General features: G+C 39.8%; 2 protein-coding genes across 4 annotated transcripts in view; both read right to left on the reverse strand.

Moving 5' to 3' along the window:
* Window positions 1–12,349, reverse strand: part of LOC127352298 (G-protein coupled receptor 4-like) — a 128,442-nt gene that overhangs the window by 78,569 nt on the left and 37,524 nt on the right. The window lies entirely within an intron of this gene.
* On the reverse strand, window positions 4,029–8,008 carry LOC127352323 (G-protein coupled receptor 4-like). The gene is made up of 4 exons (XM_051380638.1): window positions 7,951–8,008; window positions 7,576–7,767; window positions 4,840–5,027; window positions 4,029–4,730 (listed from the first exon to the last, which is right to left on the reverse strand). Exons 2-4 carry the CDS (start codon window positions 7,750–7,752, stop codon window positions 4,226–4,228), a joined length of 870 nt encoding a protein of 289 aa, XP_051236598.1. The 5' UTR covers window positions 7,753–7,767; window positions 7,951–8,008; the 3' UTR covers window positions 4,029–4,225.

The raw sequence follows: 12,349 nt of genomic DNA on the forward strand, positions 1-12,349 counted from the left end.
GTCGGTGGGGAGACTTCCCGTCAGAGCTGTTCTGTCTTGGAGTTGTTATGTAACAACAAAGAAATGTCCTATGATTAACTGCAACGATGATGAGACACAACAGCACCTTTTAATGGATTGTTACAGAGCTCAGGAAGTCTGGGAAGCTTTGAAGGATGTTGGACTAGACTATGATCCATGTTGGAAATCTGTGATGTACAGAATCATTACCAGAAACAACAAATCATCTGATCAAACTGAACTGCTACAACTCATAATAAGCATTGTCTGTTTCAAACTATGGAAAACAAGATCTGCCATGATCATATACCAGACTATTATTGACAGTAAGACAAAACAAATACTCACTGAACCCCGGAGAAGGGAAAACCATGGACAAAAATTCTGGAACACTTCCCATGGAACACTTCGGATTTATAAATCAGCACCTTTATAGACATTGAACTTTACCACTTTGTACATATTACCTGAAGCACTTTATCTTTGTCTATGTAATGTATAATATGTGTAACATTTAATAAAGTCGATTAAAAGGAAAGGTAATGAGCCTAGGCTACCTGTTGGAATTACGTGGGTGAAGAAAGGGGTGAAATATTTAGGGTGTCCATATAGTTGTTCATTCAGAGGTTATGAAAAACTGCGAGGGAGTGGTGGAAAATGTGGAAGGAAGGCTAAAGAAATGACAATAGTTGTTACCCTCAAAGTCCTACAGGGGGCGTACAATTATTATTAACAATCTGTCGGCCTGGCTGTGTTACAACTTACAGCAAATCTCTTCATTAAATTCTACAGCATTATTTAGAGACTTCTTTCGGGATACACTACACTGGAAAACTCAGTGTGTTTTATGTTTGCCAAAAGAAGGATGACAGGGTTTGGGCATTTAGGTTGCAGTTTTTAAGATTTATTTTATTTAGAGTTATGGGTTTCTTTTTGGTCAGGTTGGCAATTTAGGGTTTGGAAAGACACTGTTAACTTTTGATTGGTCAAGTTTCAGTCTGACTTGTTTGTCACCATTTTCTGTCAGCGTGGTAAAAACCTGGAGATGGAAATGGGTAGAGCCCATTCACATTGGGCCCTAACACAGCCTTGTACTGGCTGCTAATGGAGCCAGTTCCTTAGGGTGTCTGCCTTGTCACTCTGTGAAGAGGTAAAGATGAAGATGACGTACTTCAATAATTAAGGCAATAACTATAGTCTACAATTTGCTTGAGCTGATGATTCTGTGCATTAGGCCACAGCTTAAAGACTCTGTCCTGGAAAGTCAAGTGTGGATGCCACTGGACTAACTGTGTATGGGGAAAACACTCAGTTGGGGGGTGTCAAGGTCTAAGTAAAAGAAAACTTAATGATAAAAACAGACACACCATGGAGAAGTAATTTAATTCCAGTTTAAGTCCAGTCTGGGGTAAAACCTGTATGGACAATGCTTTACAAACCACCTTTAAGGACTGAAGGAGTGGCTGAAGTGTGACTTAATTTTTTTTTTTAATCTTAAACCTCTTAAAAATATTGTTCGAGCTTCAGCTCAAGATAGACAGGAAATGGGGAGGGAGAGGGGGGATGACACAGGATGAAGGGACACAGGCCTCAAATCCATGGCCACAGCAACAAGGTTTCAGCACTGGCACATGCAGATGAGACAATATTTAGTTATTTAGTTACATTTAATATATGAATACATTTTAATCCAGTTCAGGACATTTGTCTTGCTAATGTTTATATATATGAGTATAGTGCAAAAAAACGACAACCTGTGTGAGATTTTGAATTTTTTTAATTATTGAGGACCCTCAAAACCCCCAGTATATATATATATATATATATATGTGTGTGTGTGTGTGTGTGTGTGTGTGTGTGTGTGTGTGTGTGTGTGTGTGTGTGTTTGTGTGTGTATGGGAACCATAAAGCCATTATGCTTCAGGCACTCAAATGGTTTCCTTGCAACTGTCACCAAGTGCTTGCTCATGCCTGGAATTGTGGAGTCTCTATAGATAAGTGTCCTGAGAACGTCTGTTATGATTTGGCATTATACAAATACAATTGAATTGAACTTAAAAATGTATGGCATAAAAGACAAGGTGATGATAAAGGTTAATACGTTTAACGGACTAATGTGTAGGATTTAGTAGCATATAATGGTGTAATTGCAGAATTCAAGTCCCTCGCTTCACCCTCCCCCTCCAAGTGGAAACTGTAGTAACCACAAAACGTCTGATAAGCAAGAACAACCCTATCTAGCCAGTGTGTGGTTTGTCCATTATGGGCTATTGTAGAGACATTGTGGTTCAACATGGCATGGCATTAATGGAAGAGATGATCGTGTCTACCGATATAAAAGGCTCATTCCAAGAGAGCAAAAACACAACTATTCTCATTTTCAAGTAAATACAAGAGTTGTCTGCAAATTGTACTTGTAAGATATCACATACATTTCCTGCTATAAAGATGTTGCTGATATTTGGTTTTATCATGTCCTTATCTTCCTCTGATGTTGTAACTGAAAATGCACATAACCTTCCAACATGTTCAATAAGAAAAGATCCCTGAATATAACATTGCCTAGAACACTTTAGAGAGACAGGCATTTACAACGTGTACACATAGTACATCAGGAAGACAGATGTAATGATCAATTAATGTTATTTTGACAAAACATTTATAACATTTACAAAATAATTGTAATATTATAAACTCTTTCCACTCACATCTGACTCTAAAAGACAAAAAGAAGAAAAGACAATGGATTTTCCAGCAATCAATAACCATACCTTAACACATGTTAAAGACCTAAAAGCATGAACTTTAATGTATGGTACAAACAGCATATAAAACATGTTGAAAACATAAAGTCTGATAGCTGTTAGATAACAGCCTCAAAGTGTCTGTAATCTGTCAATCAACACATTGCAGCAACTTCCTGTGTTTCTGTGTCTGTAAATTGGATTAAACTCCTCTGTCTGTCATATGACTAAATGTACATGTGACTTTAAACAGATACAGGTCTTACCTACTCACCTCAGGCCTACTGGACAACATTGTATATAATGTGAAATTACTGAAGCTTATAAGTTTATAAGGGAAGACATTCTTCAGCCTATTAACCCACACATCAAATCAGTTAGAGGAAGGCTGCCTATCCTTCAAGCTGGATAAAAATCTTCCATGTAACTCACATTATAACAGTCAGTTTAGCTTGTGGCCTTTCAGTTCTTTCTTTGTATGAGCAGACTTCCAATTAGGACTGTAAGTTGTTGTGTTATGCCCGGCTCGTTCAGGAGTATAACAAAGAAGGGAGGCCCACACAGTGACAATTGAAGTAAATAAGTTATTTATGAACAATAATGCAACATTAGCAAGTATGATGTCTGAAGTCTAAAGTGTGAGTGTTGGGTGCTATAAAACTGTAAGTGCTAATACTGTTATCTGCACATCTGGATGAGGTCAGAGATCAGGACGAAGATGACAGACTGATAATTGATAAATTAATAAACTTGATCATTCTTTATCAGTAAATACAGATCTATCAGGAACGCAATTGATGCAATCACATACATATTAGACTTCTGTTGTTTAATTCAGTCATAATCAAACTGTCAAACAGGTGTCATTTTATTTAAAGATGGAAAACACCCAGAAAACATGAACAGAAACAACTGCCTGGTACCAACAATAATGAGCTTTATGTTCATATATATATTGAGATCAGAAGACATTTTGGTAGAACTTTTATTGGATTCCCAGAAATTGTACAACTGTACAATCATATAAAATTACATATACTGTAATGTAAGATTTTATCCATATTGCTAAACACACAACAGCTGATACAATATACAGTACCTGCTCTGAATCACATCATCACAAAATATGATAGGATTTAAAAAATATATTTTGGATAGATAGAATACTTAATTAATACTTGTTAAGATGCTCTCTCAAACAACGTTATAAATATTAATAATAAACAAAGATTTAGGATTAAGACGGTGTGGCAGCTATAATGAGCTCAGTTAATAACAAAAGAAAATCTGGTTCACTTCTGTGATTAAACGATAATAATGATAGACACCTAACAGATAATAAACTAATAAGAAACATATTTTATTTAAATCTGTTGAAGTCTATAAGCCTTTGCCTACATTTCTCCTTCTGTTTTCTTCTCTTTCTCTCTCTCCCTCTTTCTCTGCCTACATGAAGCTGACTGTGTAAATGTTGTTATCATTCATACTGATGAACTGCTGATATCATTGCTGTCCATTCTACAACAACACACAGAGGCCAAAAGCTTGTCTATGGTCCCTTTCCTCATGAAAACATACAGAACTAAGTCTGCAAGAGGATTCAACCAAAGAAACACGGAAGACACAATATCCAAGGTAAAACACCTTCTTGTTTCCTCTGTCAACAACCTAATGATGCTGGGCAGGAACAGCAGAGTGTAAATAAGCAGCACCAGAACCAAAACTCCCACAATTCTTCGTTTTTCATCAGAGGGGACTCGGCTGGCAGACAGGGCTTTGAGGGTCCCACCAAGGAAGAATATTAACAGTGGGAAGGGAAGGAGGAGGAAGACACCACAGATGATAAATTCAACGTTAACATCATCCAAGGAAATGAAAGGGAGGTTAACGAATAAAGGAATGACCCAGACCACGATACAGACCACCACAGAGGTCTTGATGGTTCGTCTGAAGCGGTACCACAGTGGGAAGGTGATGACCAAATACCTGTAATACAAGATGGACACATAGTCTTTGAGGAGCTTCAGAATTCTATAGTAATATAATGGTCAGACACAGAAGTAACAACACACATACTGGATAGACAGATAGCTACCTTTCCAGGGCGATACACACCATGAAGCCGACACTGGCCAACAGACAACAATCAGCGATTAATAGTAAAATATTAAATATCTTCTGATCCTCAGGTAGTGCCACCCAAACGATCAAGCAGCAGAGCTGAATGAGGTCGGAAATGAAGAGGTTGATGACGTAGATTGGAGCAACGTGATCATTTCGCACCTGCAGGAAAACATTGGTAAGAGTAAACAAACAGCTGTAAACATGTTCTTAACTCCACCTCCTCTCAAATATGTTATCTTACTCTGACCAGAAAAGGCTGTTTTTTGTTTCAGACACAAATATGATGCATTCTGACCTAAACACATGATTTTATCAAACAGATCCACTGAATTTAGTTTGGTCCTCTCTCCTCCCTGCGTATGCATTTCAGAGAGAATCACACAAATAATTGTTGCATCTAGAAAAATGTGTTAAATCATAGGCTCATATAAAGCTTAAAACCAATGATTAGAAAACATAATGACACAATTAGGCTGTTATTAAAGGTCCAGTGTGTAACATCCAGGAAGATCTATTGGCAGAATGAATTGCATATAATATACCAGTAGTTTTCATTAGTGTACAGTCATCTGTGATTAAAAATCATTGCATTTTCATTAATGAGTTTTTATCCACAGTGGTCACCATGTTGAACCATCATGTTTCTACATTACCAGAACAGACAGACCAAACACTGGCTCTAGACGGGGCCTTTGGCATTATTCTCCTACACACTTTGAAGGCTGAGCTGTATTTAATGTTTGTAATGTTTTAAGAGTGATATCCTGAATAATAGCCTACCAGTTTTTCAAGTGGAACTGATCAGTGACCAAAGTCAATATTTTGTAGTTAAGATCATTGCTTTTTCCCCCCTAATCTTGGTGATCTCAAAGAAACACTACTGTTTAACTCTGCATACTGAGCTCTCCCTCACATCATGCCGTCCAGGAGCTGACTGCACGATGAGCTGATGTTTTAGTAAATCAGACGCTGAATACACATAGATTGACTGTAAACTCAATGAAAACAGCAGCACACATTTGCAAAATACCATATTTTTAGTTCAGTCAGCCAACTCACATGGAATGTTTAACAGTATAGCATATTACGACCTCATCACTCCCCGCAGATATGTTTACATGAGATACTGGGGAGTGATGCGCAAATATCTTAACCCCCCAAAACAGCATGGAAGGGAGCTTGATGCCATCAGTGAAACAATCTACTATGTGTGGACCTTACGCAGCCGAGGTGTGGCCATTCCCATGTAGCACCTAGGCTCCAGTGGAAAACACTACTTAGTGAACTGCTATGTGTGGACCTTACACCAACGTGGTGTGGCCATTCCCATGAAGCACCTTGGCCCCAGTGGAATACACTATCTAGTGGAGTGCAATGTGTAGGTTTTGCCATGTGGCTATTCCTTATGAGCACCTCAAGCCATGAGGGAATATACTACTTAGCAAAGTATTATGCAGGAACATTTCCCATATAGCAAAGATATAGATAGTCTAAACCCAGCAACCACCTGATATGCAAATATATGATTAATAATAATATTTAATATTAATATATGACGTCACAACTACTAGCTGGCGGGCAAGAACATCATTCAACGAAACCCAGTAAACTAATAAAGGATCTTGCCAGGACGTCGCAAGTTTTACTATACAAAAGTGTATATTATATATATATATATATATATATATATATATATATATATATATATATATCATATGTACGTGATTTGATATGATATGATGAGAAGAAGAATACATGTTACAGTACACACGTTACTGTTGTACTGCATCTACTTACTTACTTACAGTTACTTTGCATACATAACGTTACTATGGTACAGTTATTACTACTACATTAACGTTACAACCTAACAGATTGCTAACAGGATTAAAGGCATTTCACTGTCCCAGCTGCTCTTGTCTGTTGTCTGATGCTATGTGGAGTGGATGAGCAGGTAGGCTACAATGTTTGACATCCTGCTAGCCATATATGATACAGCCCAGTTGGCATAAGGTTTTTTTTAAATAACGTTACTTATCAAGCTGTCATTCGCCGGCAGGCAGGGTGTACATATTCAGATGAAGACTTCATCACACGACGGAACAGATGTCACTTTGTGTATAGCTACAAACATGCAACGTTAGCGGGTAACGGCTTTGATTATGAAGATATTCCTGTTTTTCACCTCCCATACGACAGTGTTGTTAACCCGTCCCCTCTTGAAAAAAAGATAGCTATCCGTACTTTTGTAGGTTTAATTTTTTGTGTGGTGTAAGGTGACGGATATATGTAAATTTATAGGGGTCATCCCTATGTTCCCGGCTCCTATGTTCCCCGCTAAGGTTAGGGTTAGGGTTCCCCGGTCCCATACAAAGCGGGGAACATAGGACCCGGGAAAAATAGGTACACTCCCAAGTTATATATGTTTCTTGCCCGCCAGGTAACCATGGTAATCACGTGACTGCAAAGTATGAATTTTCTGTTTGAGTTTTACCTACATGGTGCCATGAACAGTTTAAGTGAACGCTGGAATGGAGCCACAACTGTAAACTGTAAGTGTTCAGGGTCCAATTAACTTTTATATAAATTTTAATTTTTGAGTAAATGATTCCTTTAAATTTATAGGTCTTTACCACACTTTGTCCCAGCCCCATGTGCCACATGAGACAGACAGTAAATCAATCAATCTCAGTCTTAATGTACATACCTGAGAATAAAGAGCATAGATGGCCATGAGGGTAAAAGGAAGGCCGATACAAATGATTATGTAAAAGATCACATCCAAGTTAAAGTAAACCTCTTCGTTATCCTCATTGTTGGAGGTGATGTTGCTGTAATTATAGCTGTTGGCCAGCAAGGTGTTGTTAATGTAGAAATCTTCCATTCTTCAGGGTGAAACCTGTAGTTTGAGAGATCAGGTTATAGAAAGGGAGCATGCTTTTAAAATATCTACCTAACATTGGTCAATGATATTACTAAAGCTGTGAGCTGCAAGTTCACACAAATACAGTATACACACACATATATATATATATATATATATAATATACCCACAAACATATCAGTTTTACACAAAATGTACCTTAAAACCTGCAAGAGCCCAACTGAATGAGTTCCCTACACCCACATCTGATGAGTTGTCCTCTGCATCTAACTAGTCTACAGTAAAAATGGTCCTGTCAATCTACACCTCCTCTTGTAAGAAAGTAAGAAAAAAAAGTAGTCAGGCACAAATACATTATTACTGCCCCCCCTGCTGGCCTGAGTGGAATTAATTCACACAGTATATCTGAGCTGCTGCATTCAAACTGTGCAGGTCCCAGATAACAATTAGTATCTTTCTTCACAGGATCCCAAAACTCAAACTTTGTGTTTAAAGGAGGTGAAAGTAATGAATGTGATTGGCCATGATTGTCACAGCCTTTAATGCACCCACCCTAAATGCGCCACAGGTCCACCAAAGGTGCTACAAGGGAGCCTGACAATGAAATACCAAAAGAGGCTTTGCACGCTCCAGACGCACTTGGCAGGGCCCGCCTGATTATCTGGCTGCGCCACTGGGTTCACCAAAATAGAGTCTGCTGTGTTTTACAGGGGAAAGAAGAGAAGAGAATTATACTCTGTCTATCTGTAACTTCATCCGTTTTTCCAACAAATGTTGTGAAGTATTCTGTTTCTATGATAATTATCAACTAATAATATTTTTAACATCACAATTCAGAATTCATTCAAATTTTTCAATGATTTAGACAGGCCAATCCCTGGCCATACTTAAAGGACTTCTTTGAGTTCAAGTCCTCGAATGACAACAATTTCATCATTCAATTTTTCAATTCAATTCAATTTTATTTGTATAGCGCCAATTCATAACAGAAGTTATCTCAGGACACTTTTCAAATAGAGCAGGTCTAGACCGAACTCTTTAAAACATTAATTACAGAGACCCAACAGTACCACCATGAGCAAGCACTTGGCGACAAGGGCAAGGAAAAACTGCCTGTTAAAAGGCAGAAACCTAGGACAGATCCTCCGGCTCTAGGTGGGTGGTCGTCTGTTTCGACCAGTTGGGGTGAGAGAGAGAGAGAGACAGAGAGAGAGAGAGCGAAAGACAGTGCACAGCAACAACAGTATTGGCAATGGCAATCTAGCAGGACCATGGCAGGAGGCTCCACCAGGATCAACAAGAACCTGCGAGACGAGAAAGCACAAGAACTCCGGGGAAGAAGTGAAGTTGGTAACATGCATTTATGGAACATGAATGAGTGCAGAAAGAGAGAGGAAGGGGAGGAGCTCAGTGCACCATGGGAAATCCCCCCGATAGTCTAGGCCTATAGCAGCATAACTAAGGGATGGTTCAGGACTCACCTGATCCAGCCCTAACTATAAGCTTTATCAAAGAGGAATGTCTTAAGCCTACTCTTGAATGTGGTGAGGGTGTCTGCCTCCCGAACCACAACTGGAAGCTGGTTCCACAGGAGAGGAGCTTGGTAACTGAAGGCTCTGGCTCCTGTTCTACTTTTTAGAGACTATAGGAACTACAAGTAGCCCAGCATTCAGAGAACGTAGTGTTCTAGTGGGGTAATAGGGTACTATGAGCTCTTTAAGATATGAAGGGGCCTGACCATGAAGAGCTTTATAGGTGAGGAGGAGGATTTTAAATTCTATTCTACATTTTACAGAGAGCCAATGCAGAGAAGCTAGTACAGGAGAGATGTGATCTCTTTTTCTACTTCCTGTCAGTACTTGTGCTGCAGCGTTCTAAATTAATTGGAGAGTTTTAATGGACTTATTGGGGCAACCTGATAATAAAGAGTTGCAGTAATCCAGCCTTGAAGTAACAAATGCATGGATTAGTTTTTCTGCATCTGTCTGTGATAATATGTCTAATTTTTCTAATATTACGTAAATGAAAGAAGGCAGTCCTAGAGGTCTGCTTTATGTGGGAGTTAAATGACAAATCCTGATCAAAGATAACTCCAAGATTCCTGACAGTGGTGCTAGAGGCCAAGTTAATGCCATCTAGAGTAACTATATCTTTAGACAGTGAGTCTCTAAGGTTTTTAGGGCCAAGAACAAGAATTTAATTTTTTTCTGAGTTTAACATCAGAAAATTGCAGGTCATCCAGGATTTTATGTCCTTAAGACATGTTTGTAATTTAGATAATTGATTAATTTCATCGGGCTTGATTGATAGATATAACTGCGTCTCATCTGCATAACAGGACCTACTGAACTCTTTTCCTCTCATCAAAAAGCTCTCTCTCAAACTCAACACTGGCCTGCCTGCTTCTCTGCTTCTGTTTGAGCTAGAATGAACTCTACTAACTTTGAAAACCAGCTCCTGCACAAACTAAATAGCCAGTTCATTGAGTAATTAAGGGAGAACTGCAATCTGGATCTATCTGTGATCTGTGTGTTTTCTTTAATAAAAAAGTGAGTTTGAGCTTTGTGTATGTTTTTGTACTTTTTTATTGCATGGGGAGAGATTATACCACCCCCCCCCAAGAAGTAACTAAGTACATTTTAAATGAGCTACTTTTTACTTTTACTTGAGTAGATTTTTTTGGTACTCTTTCCACCCTTGATTATACATATAAAATGTTATATTATATATATTATAATTATACTATATACTATATATTTGTGTCATGTCCAGGAAACTTTGAGTTTATTTATTCTGTTTTGTCACGTGTCTATGTTGTCTTGTAATTTCCTGTTTTATTTTGGTTCTACTTCCTGTCTGTCTCTTGTCATCAGCTTTACTTTCTCCCTCTGTCTCTTTTCCCGCTCCTGGGATTACCTGTCTCCGCCCTGATTGTTTCCACCTGTGCCCTTACCTTGTGTGTGTATATATAGTCCGTGTCTCCCTTTGTCCTGTGCCAGTTTGTCTTGTCCCATGCACCAGAGAACCAGCGCTTTATCGATCCATGTCCAATTGTCAGGTCTTGTTGTTTTGTTACTTTGTTTGCTCGTGATCTTCTGTTTGTTTTCTTAGTCATAGCAACACCTCGAAAGAGTGATTTTCTGTTTGTTTTCTTAGTCTTAGCATTTCCTCGCAAGAGTGATTTTCTGTTTGTTTTCTTAGTCTTAGCATTTCCTCGCAAGAGTGATTTTCTGTTTGTTTTCTTAGTCTTCGCATTTCCTCGCAAGAGTGATTTTCTGTTCGTTTTCTTAGACCTAGTATTACCTCACAAGAGTGTTTATTGTTTTGTTAACAAAACTTTTATTTTGATACTTTTGTATGAGTTGTGCAAATGGGTTCTAGTCCATAGTTCGGTCGTGACAGAACGAACTGGCCAGCATGAACCCAGCCAGCTCAGACCACCTGTCGGCAGCCATACGCTCGCAAGGCGCCCGCCTTAATCTGCAGGAGGACCAGATATCCGCCCTGCAATAAGGAGTGAGAATGCTGGCAGGCAGCCAAGAAGAATTTAGGTCTGGCATGACCGCCCAAGTGACTATCTTGACTACCCAGATTGAGCAGGTGCTTGCTCACCTGACCAAGAACCCCTCAGCCACGCCTTCCCCGGCGACTGCCGCAGCACCACCAGTTCCGGCTACCCACGCCCCGACTCCTTGTATTGCTCCACCCGAAAAATTTTGTGGTGAGTCTGGAGAATGCCGTTCATTCATTGTGGACTGTGAAATGCACTATGAACAATTGCCATCAGCCTTCCCCACAGAAAAATCCAAGGTGGCCTTCATGATCTCCCATCTCACTGGGAGAGCATGGGATTGGGCTACGGCAGAATGGTCCCGTGGATCACCGATCTGTCAATCCGGGGATTGGTTCATAGGAGAGTTCATGAGGAGAGTTTTCGACCCTACCACGTCAGGCAGAGAAACGGCACGCAAGCTGAGCAGCATCAGGCAAGGCAAGGACTCTGTTTCCGATTATGCCATCCGCTTCCACACCTTAGCCACAGATAGTGGATGGAATTCCACAGCACTGTATGATGCTTTTTCAAAGGACTTTCTGATTCCATACAAGATTTGTTGGTTCCTCTCGATCTGCCTGAGGATCTTGACTCTCTGATCGCATTAGCGGTCAGAACTGACCATCGCCTGACAGAGCGGTAGAGAGACAAGTCCAAAGCTAGTTTTCCTGGACCACGCCAGAGGTCGTCCTTCGCCTGCCTCACACGGATGTATCGGATGTATCGGATCTATCCGTTCGTCATTGCCAGTCCCGAGGAGAGCAACACCTCTCAGCTACTCGGAGGAGCCCATGCAGCTAGGAAGGGCCAAGTTGTCTGCTGAGGAGCGACGACGCCGCCTACAGGAAGGGAGGTGCTTCTATTGTGGACAACTGGTAAATGGTAAATGGACCTGTACTTGTATAGCGCTTTTCTAGTCTTCCGACCACTCAAAGCGCTTTTACACTACGTGCCATATTCACCCTTTCACACACATTCACTCAGTGATGGCAAAGTCCATTGAACAGAAACTAACTCATTCAAACACATTCACACACCAATGCA

This window comes from Dicentrarchus labrax, unplaced genomic scaffold (assembly GCF_905237075.1).
Source record: "Dicentrarchus labrax unplaced genomic scaffold, dlabrax2021, whole genome shotgun sequence".
In the NCBI taxonomy this organism is placed as follows: Eukaryota; Metazoa; Chordata; class Actinopteri; family Moronidae; genus Dicentrarchus; species Dicentrarchus labrax.